General features: G+C 41.0%; 1 protein-coding gene across 1 annotated transcript in view; it reads right to left on the reverse strand.

The window, feature by feature from the left end:
* Dcp1a (decapping mRNA 1A) overlaps nucleotides 1-18,345 on the reverse strand; it is a 46,590-nt gene that overhangs the window by 13,645 nt on the left and 14,600 nt on the right. Inside the window, exons 4-5 of the mRNA XM_051204753.1 lie at nucleotides 9,418-9,484; nucleotides 2,725-2,863 (exon numbers count right to left, since the gene is read on the reverse strand). Coding sequence (XP_051060710.1) covers nucleotides 2,725-2,863; nucleotides 9,418-9,484 — 206 coding nt within the window. The remainder of the gene's footprint in view (nucleotides 1-2,724; nucleotides 2,864-9,417; nucleotides 9,485-18,345) is intronic.

The following is an 18,345-nucleotide window of genomic DNA, read 5'->3' on the forward strand; positions in this document are numbered from 1 at the left end:
AAACAACTTCAAAACAAGAAACATCTTCAAACTTCATTGTAACACAGAACAATTCTAACAAGAAAAAAATTAATAATTTTCTTAATATTGTACCTTTCATAAACATGCTCAACAGAGGAATAGGGACTCAAATATTAAAGGAATGGACAGAATGCTGCATTTCTCTTAAATAAGTGATAACTCATATTATTTCAGAACATTTTTTTTCCCTTTAAAGACCATTCCCTTCAGACAAGCCTGAAACTTACTATGTAACTAAAGCTTGTCTTTAACACTGATCTTCCCACTTCCACTTTCCAAGAGTCAGGATCACAGGCATGTGCTACTATGCCTAGCTCTAGAACACATTCAACCAGTGTCACCCATCTGAATTGGGGTGAAAACAGTCTGTAAAGACTATGAAATATCTTCTAACACGCTGCTTTTTGAATAGTCATCATCAACCATCATTAAACTCACTACAGGGAATGGTTGGCACTGAATATTAGAGGAATATAATATTGTTCCTAAGAAGTGCTTAAAGCAGAAAGTATAAATCTCAGAAATATTAAAAATTGGGAGCTTCCCTAAAAATTGAGATCTGTCATTTTTTTCAGAGTGAGGCTAGATGATCTGGAAATGCTTACAGAATTTTAAGCTTCAAATAGTCTTTATAAATACTGTGCAAAATGCTGGATTTGTGCTGGTGTGGTAGTGTACAGTGTGATTTCAATAGTCAGAAGGCTGAGCCAGGAGGATAACTTGTTTGGGGCTAGCCTGGGTTAGAGTTGGACCCTACAAAAGGAGAGGGGGGAAAGAGAGAAAGAGAAAAGACATGATTATCTTATATAAACTGACTCAATAGGGAAGTTAGAATGGGAATTAAATCTCATTAAACCTGATGCCTTGCTTATCCTCCCTGACCGTGGCTGTCAATCTCTTAAGTCTACCAAAAAGAAACAGTGGGGCCATCTGCCTATGTGCTGCTGGGGAGAGCCCATCCAAACTCGAAGATCCGGGTCCAGAGTCACTTCTACTATCAACTCCATATGGCAAAACAGGCAAACAAGGTAGCAAGCGGAACTTCTGTTAAGGAAGCTCTGCTTATTTAGTTTTTAAAAACAAAAAGCAAAGTCTCTAAGTAAAATGTTAAAGATTTAACAAATCTTTAAACTTTGCATTTGAATCTAACCTTAAATAACACCGCCTCCCTTCCTTTCTTTCTTAATAGAAGACTTTCTCTGTATGATTTGCTTAAGCAGTAATTGAAAACAAAAAGCTTACCAGATTTTCAGATTGCCCACCTGATACTAGAACTTGTAGTGTCTAGGGGTTGCATGCAGTGGGACAGAATGTTCAACGCCAATGAAAGTGTCAAAAGAAAAAAGAAGCCGCCCTTTTCCTTTCCTTTCCTTTCCTTTCCTTTCCTTTCCTTTCCTTTCCTTTCCTTTCCTTTCCTTTCCTTTCCTTTCCTTTCCTTTCCACCTCTCACCCAGAGAAGCCAAAGCCACTTCCTGCAGCATCCGTCATACTTGACACCATCTAGTTTTTGTCTCATGGGTATTTTGGTCCAATCACCACCAAGGGCAGTGATGATCAGTATCCATGCGAACATGGAGTGGTAATGAGAATAACATAACACAAGGTATTATGAGAAAGGATCGATGGAAAAAAAAGTTAGCTTTTAGACCAAGCCAAACAACAGTAACAAAAAAATAAGCAAACCTCAAATTTTACTTGATTTTTTTTTTTTTTTTTTTTTTTTTTTTGGGAGATAGGATTTCTCTATGTAGTCTTGGTTGTCTTGGAACTAGCTCTGTAGATCAGACTGGCCTCAAACTCAGAGATTTGCCTGCCTCTGCCTCCAGAGTTCTGGGATTAAAGGCGTGATGCCAGGCTTCATTTGTTTTCTTAAGAGTCACAATTTAGCTGGTTTGTGGTGGTGCACATCTTTAATCCCAGCACAGGGGAGGCAGAGGCAGGGAGAGCTCTGAGTTTGAGGCCAGTCTAATGTACAGAGTGAATTCCAGGGCAGCCAGGGCTACACAAAGAAACCCTGTCTTGAAAAAGCAAAACCAAAACAAACAAACAAACAAACAAACAAACAAAAAAAAGCAAAACCGACCAGATAGCCAGGTGTCATGACACATGCTTTCAATCCAAGGCAGAGGCAAGTGAATCTGTCAGTTCAGGGTTAGCCTGGTTTACAAAGAAGTTCCAAGACCATACAGTGAAATCCAGTCTCAAAAAACCAAAACAACCAAGATTCAAAATACTCCCTAAGCGACCTTCCTCCCCAAACAACAGAAGCCACATGTCTCCAAACAAACAAGAGACAGAAAACACAGAATTTCAGAAAAGTGTCACATTTGAGTAAAATTCCAAATGATGGGCACAGATTACCAGATTGTTTTCAAAACCCACATAAGTCCTTAAGGCCATCTAGCACTGAACAGGACCGCAGGGGTGAAAAGGAGCTGTGCCACTTTCCCTGAGCAATCTGCAGAGCACCAGCTTCAGCCCTCCATGACCATTTGCTCCCACAGTAATTCTATAATAACTGTAGGAACAGAGGATGAGTTTTAAGGTTTCCCCTCCAACCATGTGCTCTGAGGTAAGCAGCCTTTGCTCTTTTCTAAGCTGATGACTGCTGCGGGTACTTGAGTGACTTTGCCAGTGTCTAAGACCCCAGCAGGCCCCTCCCTCTCCTTTGGTGTTCCCTGGTGAGCACCCAGAGAGCCTTACCCTCTCATACTCATCCTTGGCTCTGCTAAGCATCTCCAGGATGTCGATGGGCCTCTGGTCGCTGCAGCCATTGGCCTGGCTGGGACTCTGTTTATCTCGAGCAGCCTGCTGGGATCGCCGTGTCTCCTCTTCCACCACACTATAGGAGGGGAAACAGGGTTCAGAAAGGCCACTTCACACAACTGGACGCCAGCACTCCCTTGTCAATTTTCTAAGGATAAAGTAAGAGTGTCACACGACACTGTCCTTGCAATAAGATAAAGAGCCTTGGTTACCTCATTCCGGAAAATACATGACTTAACCATGTCACCATCTCAATCCTAACAGTGAATAGTCCCTTACCGAAGATAGACAAAAATAGAATCCCTTTCTGGAGGTGGTAGGAGTAGGCACATTAAGAAATCCTTTTAAGCATCTTCCTTTCTCCTACGAGTAACTTAGAACCAGTACAACTAAGTGGCAAGTGGATATTACAAAGACATGGAAAACTGAATAGCATACTGTGAGCTAGCCTTGAAAATGGGTGTTGGTGAAGTGTCTATAAGCAGACAAAAGGCTCTGCACTAAATGGGTGACTAAACTAGGGTGGTTATGGGTGTATGTACTGTATTTTTGTTGGCACTATTTAATTCTTTACTTTAAATTCCACAAGGTAAAATTCTCAAGAATGCCACTGACAAGGTTGGGGTCTTCAACTCTTTTTACAGACTTACATTTTCTTTCATTATTTGTTTTTCTTTTCTTTTTTTTTTTTTTTTTTTTTTGAGATAGGGTCTCTGGCTGTCCTGGAACTCACTCTGCATGTAGTCCAGGCCAACCTTGAACTCAAGAAAGGTCCAACTACCTCTGCCTCCTGAGTGCTGGATTAAAGGTGTGTGCCGGTCAAGACCATGATGGGGAAACCCACAGAATCAGCTAACCCGAGCTCCTGGGAGATCACTGACTCAGGTCTGACAAATGGGGAACCTGCATAAAACAAGTGACAACAGTGTGACTGGGACAATATATGAGGCCACTGGCAGTGGGTCCAAGACCTAACACTAATGCACAAACTGACTTAGTGGAGCCCATTCTAAATGGAGAGACACTTTGCCCAGCCTGGACACAGGGGTGTGGGGGTGGAGTGGTGCCTTGGTCCTGCCCCAAAGAGATGATGGGACAGACTTAGACTTCCTAGGGGAGGGCAGATGAGAGGGAGGGAGTGGAGGAAGTGAGAGGAAAGGAGGGAAGGGGAACTGGGATTGGAATGTAAAAAATAAAAAAAAAAAAAAAAAAAAGGAGTGTGCCATCACCACCTCCTGGCTCAGGTGTACACTGTGAAAGGCACCCTTGCCCCTCCTCGCATCCTTCACCATAGAAAGATTTGAAGCAATTGAGCAACTTCAGTAAAATGTTAGGAACTAAAGGCTAGATAGAGAGTTTTAATAATGCAACTAATCAAAAATGCATTCAGATTTCAGTCACAAACTGCAATGAACAGGCCTTCTTGACATGAGATTTTATGGATGCAAGTCTCCTTTGGTAGTTGTGTTAACTGAGAACTCATAGGTAAGGATGACAGAATCAAACAATTCAGAAGCAAAAGACTTTTGAAAGGTTATGAGTAACAGGAAAAACAGTAATAAGGCTAGGTCACTCAGTGTCAGTTAAGACAACCTGACCAAGACTACTAATTAGTGTGTGTGCACGTGACAATGGTGTTTATCGTGTAGCGCTAGATTATAAAAAGACAGCAGAGCCAGACTGGAGAGGCAGCTCAGTTGTATGCAAATATGTGCTTTGGAAGCACAAGGATCTGAGTTAGAGTTCCAGAACTTACATAAAAAAGATGGGAGCTGGCTCACTCAATCAATGAAGTGCTTACTGTGGAAACATTAGGATTTGGATTTCTAACAGCCATATAAAAGCCAGGTGCAGCAGCGTGCACTTGAAATCTAACTGGAGGGGAAGTGGAGACAAGAGGCACGGACCCTGGGATTCACTGGCTAAGCCAATCTAGCTCAGTGAACTCCAGGTTCAGTGAGAGTCCTTGTCCCAAAAAATAAGATGGAAGATGATAGAGGACAACACCTGACATTAACCCTTGGCTTCTACCTGCACACTCACATTCACACACACAAACACACAAACATGATGGCCCATGTTTGTAATCCCACACTAGGGAATCAGTGACAGGTAGGACTGGCCAGCTAGCCTAGCTTATGTGGTGGGTTCCAGGCCAGTGAGACCAGTCTTAAAATAAGTAAATAAAAAAAAAATAAATAAATAAAATAAAATAAAGGGTAACACCCAAAGAATGACATTCAAACTTGTCCTCTGGCCTCCACACACACACGTGCACATAAACATACACACACACTCAGAATCATTCTGAGTTTGTTTATTTATTTATTATTTTTTGAGCTGGGATTCCTATGCAGCTGAGGCTAGCCTCCAAAGACTTGTGCTTAAACATTCTAAGTGGTGTTATTATAGGCATATGACCACACCCCACTGACACTGAATTTATACATACATACATGCATACATACATACATTATATGTGTAAGGGTGTTTTGCCTGCATGCATGCTTATGTGCCACATGTGTGCCTGGTGCCCTCTGAGGTCAGAAGAGTCTGTTGGATCACTTGGAACTAGAGTGACAAACAGTTGTGACCTGCCATATGGGTGCTAGGACTCAAACTTGGGTTTTTTGGAAGAGCAGCCAGTGCTCCCAAAACTGAGTCATCTCTCTGGCTCCCACTGTTCTAACTAGTTAATTAAAAAATATTCTTTTTTTTTCTAAAAGAAGAGAGTCTCACTATGTAGCCCCAGCTAAACTGAAACTCTCAATGTTGACTATATTGGCCTTGAACTTGGATCCTTTTGCTTCTGACTCAGCAGTGCTGGGTTATAGGTGAGCATGTGCATACATGGCTCATGCTGAGGCTCTCTCAGAGTCTTTCCTAAACTGGGAAGCTAGGCTAACTGGTCAGTGAGCTCTGACTCAGCAGTGCTGGGGGTTATAGGTGAGCATGTGCATACATGGCTCATGCTGAGGCTCTCTCAGAGTCTTTCCTAAACTGGGAAGCTAGGCTAACTGGTCAGTGAGCTCCTGATCTCCTGTCTCTACCACCAGTGCTGGGGACTGTACCTCAAGTCCTTGTGCTTAGAGAGCAACTGTCACACCCTCAGGTCTACTCTGGGTTTTTAGCATGCTAAAATGTTCTGTGACTCTATAAGAAAGGTGAACTTGTAGATGTTCTCAAACTCTATTGACCATCTTACATTCTAGGCAAGTGTTCTGCCATAGAGCAACATTGCCAAGCCTCTGGTGCTTCAAAGTAATGCAGTTTTTCCTTCTAGTGTTTAAGAAGGTGATTACTCTCACAACAAGAAATGTAGACTTCCTGGTGGACAGTGCAATGAGAAACATATCAACACAGTAGTGCATTTAATACTCAGTTATAGGCCAGTTCCCCACAAGAAAGGACTGTAGCACATAGGTTTTCTACTTATTTCCTTACTTGCTGCCTAGCTAGGCCAAGCTGGTGTTCAACCCTTCCCCAACTTAACTGGATCTGTGATTCTGGTTCAAAAAGAGTATTATCATATAATTCCCACTGTTTACCCACAGAACACACCATTCCAGTAAGCTAACTACTGCAGAAACCAAAAGCTGATGGGGTAGTACTGGAGAAACCTACACGAAAGAGGGCTGGCCTTAAGGCATCTTCTAGTTCAAATTTAGTGGGTAATAAATACTCTTTCTGGTGGCTTGAATGAGAATGGTTCCCATGTATTTGAATGCTTGGTTTCCAGTTAGTGAAACGGTTTGGGAAGGTGTGTGTAGTGGTGAAGTATGGCCTTGTAGGAAGCCTGTCTTTGGAGGTGGGATTTGAGGTTTCAGATGCTCAAGCCAGGCCCAATGTCACGCTCTCTTCCTGCTGCCTGCTGATCCAGATGTAGGACTCTCAGCTACCTCTCCAGCACCATGTCTGCCTGTTCCTTACCATGCTTCTTGCCAAGACAATAATGGACTAAATGTGTGAACTGTAAGCCAGGCCCAATTAAATGATTTCCTTCCTTGTAAGAGTTGCCATGTTTGGCTGGAGACATGGATCAGTGCTTAAGGGTACTGGCTGCTCTTCCAGAGGTTTTGAGTTCAATTTCCAGCAACCACATAGTGGGTCACATCCATCTATAATAACATCTGGTGTCTTATTCTGGCAGTGTCTGCCTGGAACATGGTAAGCAGTACTTTACCAATGAACTTCATCTCTTGTGTCAAAGTTTTAGCAGTATTGGTCAGTGGGGTGATACTCTGATTTACACAGAGAACAGAGGTATATGCAGGCAGATAGACAACAATGAAAGATGTTTTCCTCTCTTCTCCTTTTTCTTCAATCTTTGGTGATCAGATTCATTTATCCCAGAGTTAGTGGCAATATTATGAGGCAGTCTCTTCAGATATAAATAGGGAAAGCATTAAAAAAAGTCATTATAGGGCTGGAGAGATGGCTCAGAGGTTAAGAGCACTGACTGCTCTTCCACAGGTCCTGAGTTCAATTCTCAGAAACCACATGGTGGCTCACAACAATCTGTAATGAGATCTGGTGCCCTCTTCTGGCCTGCAGGGATACATGCAGGCAGAATACTGTATTCATAATAAATAAATATTAAAAAAGAGACGTTTGTTTAAAAAAAAAGTCACTATAAACTGGGCACCCTTTCATCACATTTTGGGACACAAGGTCTCCTTCTTAGGAGGCTGAAATGTGCTAAGCCATCCAGACTGATCTTGAACTCACAACACTGGCACCTTAGCACCAGGATTACAAGTATCTTTACTCACTTCCAGAGTCCCATATATTTCCATATCTATTTACAGAATCAATTCAGATGGGCCTTCAGGCTTCAGCTCCAATAACCACTGAAGTTTAGTATCTGGAATGCTAACAAGGCCCTCAGAAGAAACTTCAACATGATTTCCCTTTGGTAGTTGTTAGGGCTCAAACAGACATTCTCTCATTTGGGACTAGATACTCTGATTTTTTTTTTTTTTTTTTTTGAGACAGGGTTTCTCTGTGGCTTTGGAAGCTGTCTTGTAGACCAGGCTGGCCTCAAACTCACAGAGATCTGCCTGCCTCTGCCTCCCGAGTGCTGGGATTAATAGCGTGCACCACCATGGCCTGGCCTATATACTCTAATTTGGCAGGAGAAAATATCAATGTATTAATATATTCCAAAGTTTAAACACACTGGCCACTTTTGCAAAAAAAAAAAAAAAAAAAAAAAAAAAAAATCAAGTTATCAAATAAATGCTTTGGTTGAGGTCATGAGGCAGGGACCCCAGGATCTCAGAGCTAGCATATTTGTTCTCATGTGATGCACTCCACTACTATAAAGCAAGTTCTTCCTCCATATTAGCCCAGGCTTCTGACTTCTTTCTCTATACCATACCTACAAGTATGAGCAGAATAAACATTTGTCTAAATGAATGCCATTGTTGAAAAGTAGTATAACTTTACAGATAAAATGTTTTAAAGGAAGTATGCTTCTAGAAAACCAACACCTTCTCTAGTAAGACTGTCAGTTTATAGGCAGCAAAGCCCCAAAAGGTGCAACTAGCAGGAAACACAACAGTCCACCCTGCAAGCTCACAGACAGAGCAGATGGCAGAACAGTCAGTGGATAAACAATCAGGACACACTAGTAGTCCTGGGTTATAACTTGACATGTAAGCACACCTAGAATTGAGGCTACTGGGTTAACTATTATACTTTCAGGGTGATTAATTAAAACTTACAGTTAACAAAAAAAATCAAGACTATTTTCCCCCAAATACATATAGATACAAACCTTGAAGAGAATAACAGAATTTTGATTTGGCAGGGGTAAGAGTTCATTGTAGATTCAAGCAAAAACTAAAGAGGAAGCCGACGTACGCCAGAAGACCCTGCCCACTGCCTGTTTCACTCTAGTCCTGTGCTGCCCAGGCCGTCTAGCACTGCAGTGTCTCAGATGGCCAGTCTTGCACTAGGTCACTTAAGAAGTGGCTTCTACAGGCTAGCACAAGGACAAGAAGTCATGGAAATTATTGTTCAGATTTCAAGATTGTAAGCTTTAAACCTTTTGGAAAATAAACTGTAGACCTGGACTTTCTAAACCTAGCCTATGCTCAAACCAAGTTCATCTAAAGGCTATATAATCTGTATCAAGCTACTGAACACAGTACCACTCAATAGAGTAGAAATTGGTATAGCCACTGTATATAGTGGTCAGGCTATGTCCTGACTCACTTCAGATTCTCTGTCAGGCAATTTGGCAGCTGGGATTACATTTAAGTATCTGTTGAACTGAATTGTCTGTAGACTGGATACAATGGATAAATGCTACAAAGGAAAATGTAATATTCTGAAGAAATGAAATGATATTGACACTAAAGCATTAAACAAACGTCCTTACACTTCTAGATACCAACTATCTAATGCATACTCAGCACTGATCAAAAGGGAACGGACATTGTAACTACACTGGCATCAGCAGGGTAATAGGTAATTTTTAGGAAAAAAGTCTGTCTTTGTCAAACTTTTGGCAATAAAAAGGAAATTAAGAGGATAAACATTAACTAGAAGATGTTAGTACTGAGGAGAAGTTGGGATCAGAGTAAACTCTTATTTCTCATTAATCTACAGAGTATAAATACTTACTCAGCCATGAGTTTCGCTATTCGGTGACAGTCATTCTTGTCATAAAACCAGATGCTGTATATTGACACTTGGAAAACAAAGGGAAAAAAAGGGATAAGCATAAAATTTTTAAGTCCGAGTATATGAACAACATAATACTGGATTTACTGTTAAATCCTCAAATTATTATTAGTCCCTCTAAAGAAAAAGGGAATAGAATGAACACAAAACACCTCCCCCTGCAGAAGTCCATTAAAACCAGGACAGGTAAAACATTCAAGACAAAAACATTAATAACAAAAACCAAGTGAGATATGGTAGCATATGCCTATAATCCCAGTTACTCTGGAGGCTGAGGCAGCAGGAATACTAGTCCAGGGCCAGCCTGGGCAACTGAGTAAGGATGTCTCACAATAAAATAAAAAGTCAGTTAGGGATATAGATCAGTGTTTGGTTGGAACCTCCAGCTTACTCCTGCTTCATTCGGAAGGCCTTATCACCCCCCAACCCTCGACCCCCACCCCCAAATCTTCAACAAACAAAAGGTGCCAAAAAGCCCAACTATTCTAACTTCCTCCCCTGATGCCACCAGCAGTTCAAAGTCCCTGTGTAAAGCGGGCCATACTTGGGGCACAAAACCCCCCATCTACAACTTATAAAAATCTCTTTGCTTTAGCTCAGGCCTTGATCTCTGGGACTGGAGAACCCAGATGGGAGTTTTGCTTTCTCAAATAAACCCGTTGTACTTTTTCAATTAGGCTCAATCTGGTTTACTGAATTGGCAAAGAAACCTATTATGAGGGGGGGGGGTGGTGGTGAAGAAAATCTATTAAGCAGATGCACCATTATTTACATAATCAAGAAAGAAAGACTGCCAATTAACTAAGACTCATCAGTGTTGATGATGATTCTAAACTAACATGAAAATACAAAAAATGTCTTGATTACCATGGAAATGTTTTAACAGAAAGTTTAAAGTAATTGCTGATTGATCAACTTTACATTTGACACAAGCACCAGTTGGCCACACTTCTATCGACACTTTCCTTATTCCCAGTATGGCAATCCACTAAGGACTTCAAAATATTTGTTGCAAGACAAATGGCTTTTATCATTAAAGATGCCAATATATAAATAAGCTTTTAAAGCAGGTTTTGGATATGGTGACTGAAGATGTGAGTCAAAATGAACACATGGCTGGGGAAGGCCTCCTGACTGTTGTAATGTACCACTGGGGGAGTAGAGCAACTCACTGGGGACAGGGGCTAGAGGCAGTTGGTCTCACTGACCCCACAGCAGGAAGCAGAGGGATGTAGGTTAGGGAGGTCTTCCCATACAGATAGCCTAATCTAGCTAATTCCTCATGGGCATGTCAGAGCCTTGTCTCCTAGGTGACTTCAGGTTCTGGCAGGTCAACAAACAATATCAACATTATCTATTATGCCTGCCTTTTTTTTCTTAGATACAGCAGCTTTATTCTATCCAGAAATCTCTTCTATCTTTATAAATACCAGTGGAACTTTTTTTTGTATGCATCTGCTTATGGATTCTTCATTTCCATTTATTTGTCTATCCCCACAATGCCTTGATTAGCATACCTGTAAGGGGGGAATGGATTTTTAAAGTTTTATTTATTTTTGAGGTAGGGCTTTGTTTTGGTGTTTTTGAGATTGTCTTTCAAAGTAGCTCAGGCTGACTTCAAAACTCTTAATCCCCCTTTCCTCTGAAGGTGTGCATCACCAAACTCAGATTAAGGCACTGCTTCTTTTGTTTGTTTCTAACATGTTATTTTCTGTGGTACTGGAGACTTTATCTGATACCTATGCACTCTGAACTGTACTATAATCCCCAGCCCTGCAATTGATTTGTGTGTACTGATCTCATATTTTGAAGACTATCAAACTCCTTTGTCGCTCGGGGAGTTGTATATAGACAATGATATCATTTGATTAGGGACAGAGTGATTCTACAAGTATATCCTTTACCTCACCATAGTGGTCACAAATTTCAGTGATATTGTCAGTGGTGAGAATGAACATTACAGCCAGGCTCTTGATCTCAGAGAAACATTTAGTCCTCTACACCGCCCCCCTCCAACTATTATCATAAGTAAACAGACAATGGATTTTATTGAATTTTTTAAATTCAATTTTTAAAATTTCCCTCATAAAGTGATCATGAGGGCTGGGTACGCTCCTGAATTGTGGAGTACTTGCCTAGCTTGTGCAAGACCCTAGTTTCAAAAATAAAACCAACAAAAATCATGATATTTATTTCTTCCTTAGCTTACTGAGTTGGTAGACTTCATTTGTTGATTTTTAACACTGAATCGACGTTCGAAATCTGGGTAGAGCCCCCTTGGGCACTGAGGATACTTTTTAAATGTATTAATAGACTTGATGTTAGTATGTAGTAGAGGATTTCTAAGTCTATGTTCATAAAAAATACACAGGCTGGTATTTCTCTTTTTCATCTTTGTTTTGGTCTTACAGAAACATTTGAGAAATATTCCTTTTTCCCCCCTACTCCCAAGAAGTAACTAACACTGTCAATGCTTTTGAATTCCTGGTAAAATAACCTGGTTCAGGATTTCTTTTTCAGGAACCTGTAAGTTGCAAATAAGATTTCTTTAACATGGTTCAGCAGTATTTATGCTATTTTGTCTTTGCGAGTTTTAAGGAGTTATTCTATTTCTTCTAAATCACCAAGAGTTTATGAAAGTGAAGTTGTTCATAAAATCTTATACATCTAGACAGCTGCAAGATTTGTAATGCCTTCCCCCCACCCCAGTCCAGACAAATGTGCTTTTGTTCTTTTGAGACTGGACCTTACCTTGTAGCTTACACTACCTGGAATTAATGATCCTCCTGTCTCAGGATCCCCATTCTAAAGAGTATAAGCATATGGCACCATGTCCAACTCTCAACATGTGTCTATACTCTTTGTTTTGTTAAACATTTTAGCAATTGTATTCTTTTTTCACAGAACACGCTTTTAGTTTTAGTGATTTTTCTTTTTCCAATTTCACTGATTTGTGTTCTCATCTTTATAATTTTCTTCCTTTTTATGCTGAGTTAATTTTGTACCTTTGTTCTTCCCTTGTCTTTTATTGTTATTATTTTTTATTTTAATAATGTTTCTCATAGGCCAGGATGGCCTATGATAAAACTTTATCCTCCTCATTTTTCCAAGTGCTGTGATCATAGGCATGTGGCAGCACACTTGGCTATTTCTAATTTTTTTCAGTAGGAATTTAGTAGGTTCTCAGCCGGTTCCACACAGGATGGCAGGTATTCACCATGGCTAGGCCACTGCGACTTCTTAAAATAAAAACTATGTCCCAGGTCAGACTGGACATAAGCCCCTCTGCCATTCCCCAACCTGACTTCTTCCTGGAGGGGAGGGAGAACACCTCCCTGGTGTTCACTTCATATTAGCAGAGCTTCCAACCTCTGGTCAGCTTTGCTTGGCTTGTCTAGTATTGTTGGCACAAGTCCCATGCATTCTATGGGTCGCAAAGTCCACCTGGGCAGACTTACATCATGTTAAGACTGTGAGAGATATCCCCCTGCTGGGTTGGTCTGTGTGTATGTCAAACCCCCATCATCATCCTCTGGTTAGCCTTCATAGTTTTCCACTGCTTTGTATTATCTCCAGGTTTTATAGTTGTAATCATTTGTTTGGTCAAGTTGTGTTATATATTTTTATGGCTGGAAAACAGGAGTCTAAGTACACAACTAGGTGGTTTACTAATAAGCCAGAGAAAAGATCAGTTTTAGGACTAAAGCTAGAACATAGGCTGGCACATTCCTAGAACACTTTTTGCCACCCCACACCTGGCACCTAGGTCTCACTGCATTAAAAGTACAATAAGACAACAACAAAAAATTTTTAACATTTACTTATGTCTGTGTCACAGCACGTACATAGATGTCAGAGGACAACTTGTAGAGTTGTTTCTCTCCCTCTACTTTGTGAGTTCTGGGGATTCAACTCAGGTCATTAGGCTTGGCAGCAAGTACCTCCATATTTGTCAGCACCATAAAATCCTTGCCCCACCCCCCTCGCATTTCCCTGGCTTCCTGCTTTGTAGACCAGGTGGCCTCCTGAGTACTGGAATTAAAGGTGTGCGCCACCACCGCTTGGCTCCATAATACTTTTTTATGGCAATAAAAGTAGTGACAGGGTTTCTCTGTGAGCTCAAGCTTTCCTGGAACTTGCTCTGTAGACCAGGCTGTCTCAAAACTCTGAGGTCTGCCTTGGCCTCCTGAGTGCTTGGATTACAGCTGTGTACCACCACTCCCAGATCAAAGTAGTTAATTTCAATTACACTTGAAGACTAGAGAAAAACAAAGAAAAATTAAGTTAAAATTGTACATTTAACGGATAGCATGAAGCTGGGAGTGGCATACATATGTAATCTTGGCACTTGGGAGGCTATCAGTGAGGGGATCACGTATTTGGGGCCAGCCTGAACTATACCAGCAAAACCATGCTACAAAGAAACAAGAATGCTTACCTAATGTTCGGAAAATTCTAGGTTTGACCCCCAACACTGCACAAACTGTGACAATGAATGTCTGTAATCCCAGCACTGGGAGACAGAGGCAGAAGATTAGGAATTCAAGGCCAGTTTCAGCTACATAGAGAGTTTGAGGCTAGTGTGAGATATACGAGGCCCTGTTTCAAAACAAGCACACACATGCATGCATGCATGCACGAACGCACGCACGCACTCAAATTAACAAATTAACTCAGCTTTGACATCTCAACGGAAGGACACAGAAATAGGCTCGTCAGAGACAAAATGATTACACGTTATCTACTACTGGGTCTAGAAGCTAAATCTCCCCTCAACACTAATGTAGAGTAAATCACACTAAGGCTTTCAAAAGATTCCATATATGGTAATCACAGGCAATCCCCTTTCTTTAAATATCCCTCTTTCCAACCGTGGCTCAGAACACCTAAAACACTAAAGCCCAAATACAGAAGACCCAGGTTTTCCCACATACATGATGGCCATCTGGACACAGCCACATGAACTGCAGTGCCAACAGCCTGCTTATAACATTTGGGCATCAGGTGTGGAGAGTCTCACAAAGCTCTTTCTAGGGTAAAGAGCCAGGGATTCCAAATTAAGCAATTAGAATTTCAATTTGAAACCTAGAGTAATTTCAACAGAGCTGCCAGCCTAAGGCAAATCTTTACCTAAGTTACCTGTTTCTCTTTCAAGAAATCCAATGTAATTTAGAAATAAGACATTTGCTTCTATACTTGTCCATTATCAAACAAACTGCCAAAAAAGAACCAAACACTTTCAAAGGCTTGTCTGCAGAAGAAACACAGATAAGGAGGCCAGCACGATAGCTTAATGGGCAAAGGATAAGAGTCACACTCAATTCTGCCAGAAGCAGACCTGTAGAAGTTCAGAGACGCATCCAAGAATCAGTGCTGTCTGCCAACATATCAAAAGCTCAGTGCATGCAACTGGCAAGAAAGCTCCGGGAGCTGCCACTAAGCCTGTCACTGCCACTAGTGAGGAAAAACAGATAAGTCTGCCAGATAGCCGAGACCACAGAGGACCTTGTCTCTAAACCCAAGTTAAGTATTTTTAAGAGAACCTACACTCAAAGGTCTTACACATGCTGCCAACAATCCTGCTGAGATGTCCTGAAATAATCTCCCCTCATTAACTATCCCACAAAAGACTCAGGCTTCTGGCAATAAAGTATTATTCTGCCAAAGCATATAATAATTTTGTACCTGTTTCATAAGTGGTTTTTCTCAAGAGCAAAGGAAACTAGTTGGTGGATACCCACCATACATCCTGACTGCTTGGCCCAAGACAGTCATACATAATGGCAGCCTCTAAAAGGGTAGGGCGTATAATGTAACATTGTTGCACTTCCATGAAAAATATCAAGAGGCAAAATATTTCAAAACAAGTGTTTCTCCTACTTTTCAACCTGGAGCCCTTACCTTTGGAAACTGGGGGGAAAAATGTTAAAAGCATTTGGATTATCTAAAATTGAGAAAAACTTAAAATTGACAGGGAAAATGTTCTATTTCTCAAGAGTCCTGTATGAGGAGCAAGCTACTTAAAATTTGATACTATAGTTTATTCAGTTTATTTAAGCTATATATGGTGCACACAATATCAAGAAAATTCAAAGTAATTTGGAGACTTTGGCAAAGCCTTGAAGAGTTCTAGAGCTACTGCAACCCACTCTCATTTATTGCCTTTTTGATTAAGTTATCATTTATAACCTGACTTATTTTCTACAAGGATCTGAGGAGGCTGCCACTCCTCTTAATACAGAGCCACGGTGAAAGAGTTAGAGTTCTAAAACTTCTAGGGAGTTGGAGAGATGGCTTGGTAAATAAGGGCATGGGGGGGGGGGGCAGAAAGTGGAACTAGCTCAGTGGCTTATTACTCTCACAGAAACTGAATTCAGTTCCTTTGACCCTTACACCTGCCTGTAAACTCTAGTTCCAAGGGCTCTAACAGATTCTGACTTCTGAGGGAACAAGTATACATACATAACACATATAAACTCACACACACAAAGACTTACAGATACCAAGGTTTCTTATACTAGGAAGCAAAAAATAAGAAATTGGGCTTTTAATATAGTCAAGTATACTTCAATGATCAGAAATGGAACACTGCAGCTATACCAATGGCACTCTGCTCAGCTAGTAAGAAAACAAATGTCTGTACACCGCACAGATCTTTTCAGAGAGGGATAAGTCTGGCAGCCTGTGAACAGAGCCAAAGACAAACTGGCCTTTGATTCTAATAGGAGATATTTGGCAGGCTGCAAACACTTAGGTAGAGGATTCTGTGTACTTTAAGGAAGGCTGGCTAAGGTGATGCAGGGGATTAACGGAGTAGTCACCTCAGAACACACTAATATGGTTGGTAGAGGATGAGCCCAAACCCTAAAAGTGGGAATATGTACTCATTGAACACTGGGTAGAAGTTTTGAATCATGTGACTCAGACAAATCCCCGCTACTCTATGAGCTTCTCAGCTTAGTTTAAAAGGGTCGCTTTCCAAAACTGAACACTATGGAAACAGTGTTATTTCAGAGTGGGATACTGGCCAGTAAAACGGCCACTGAATTTGGGAACCAGGAAAACAGTCCCACGGATGATGTTTCCATTTATTAAAGATTGTTTTCCTTTGAGACAGGGTTTCTATGTGTAACTGCCCTAGCTGTCTTGGAACTTGCTCTGTAGAGCAGGATGGTCTTGAATTCATAGAGTAACACCTGCCTCTACCTCCTGAGTGCTGAAATTAAAGGCATGTGGCACCATCGCCCAATTGCCACTTACCAAAATTTTACTTTTAAATGAAGGGCGACTCCAAATAAAGGGGAGAATCATAAGAGTTTTCAATTGATATAGGTCTATTGCCACCATTATTATCACACTGCTCTCCACCTGAGGCCAAGGCTTCAAAACACATGCTATGTATGATTTACGGGTATGACACAAAGCTGGGCATGACCACCACTCACCAGCTAGCCATCTACTTACTCTATGCTCCACCATTTTAATATATTGGGATGGGAAAGATATAGAATGGGATTTGGCATTTATAGGTTCAAATTCTTGACTTTAAGATTTCTAGAAAACTACAGTTAGAATATCAGGGTATATGTTTGATTATGGTTCAAAACACAAACCTCCCTCTCCTTTGACTTATGCTTTCCTATACATTTTCTTATTAGTTTAAGAGCTCATCTAACTCGGAGTTGTAAGCACAAGTGCCTCCAGGATAAAAGATCTCAAGAATGTTGTGTGGTTAGCGATGGGCATGTCCTTCCTAGAACTTTGGCTGGTGCAGTGATGTACTATGTGGTCATAAATCCAGGTGTGGGGATGCACATGTAGCTCAGCTGGTAGAGTGCTTGCCTAGCATGCACACAGTCTGGGACTCCATTTTTAGTACTGCACAAACAGGGTTTATGGTAATGTATGCCTGGTATCCTAGCACTTGGGAGGGTTAGGTAGGAGATCAATTCAAAGTCAACCTTGGTTACAGAGATTTCAAACAACAACAAATCGGGGGTGGGGTGGTGTGCTTAAGACTTAAGTATATAATTTTTATACGCTGGTAGCAAATGCTTATCCTGTGTTTACATAAAAAGACAAAGCTGGCCATGCCTGGAAATAGTGACTTTTTTGTAACTGAGATCTGCTTAGATCCCCAGGACACTGAACCTGCCAAGTTTAGTCTTGAGGTTTATGCTGCCTACTGAGCAGGGCTTTAGTTCTTGGGTTAGTGGTTAATACGACATTAAATCTATATACTACATGTTGACATAGCTCTATCATCTAGATATGTGACTATACTTAGTGACTTCTCAAAAGAAAAAATTCAAAGTATTTACTAACCAATATAATTATCTAACTTATAACCAAGATAACACTGGAGCACAAAGATAAAAATTGCTTTTACACGATAAAATTACCTTAGGGGAGAAAAAGCCAGTAATTAGTGAGCCATAATAAAACTTTTCTTTTTTGGAATTCTAACACCCTGGAGGACTCAGACATTACCAAGAGGGTGTTTGGTAGCAGAAACAATGAGCTGAGCAATACGGAGTTTTACAGACTCTGAGTTGTGTGTTCTCATGGTGCTTTACCTCTTCACTCTGTAACTGTGGCAAGAGTGAGGAGGCTCTTTCCTTATCTTGGTCCTGGAGGCCAGGCTAATGCAGTTGCCACAGGTCCTTTCTCCCTTGTGATTACAGAGTCATACCAACTTCAGGGCTGCAGCCGCTAGAGACCACACCTGCCTTTCCTCAGGCTTCGGGCAGCAGTGTGCTGAGCTGGGAGATCACAAAGAATGAACTGCTGGACTTTTTTTTTATAATTGTTTATAAATTCCTTTTTCAGTCTGGAGGTAGAACTCACATTTTTTGACGTGATAAATTA

Source organism: Phodopus roborovskii, unplaced genomic scaffold, assembly GCF_943737965.1.
Source record: "Phodopus roborovskii unplaced genomic scaffold, PHOROB, whole genome shotgun sequence".
In the NCBI taxonomy this organism is placed as follows: Eukaryota; Metazoa; Chordata; class Mammalia; order Rodentia; family Cricetidae; genus Phodopus; species Phodopus roborovskii.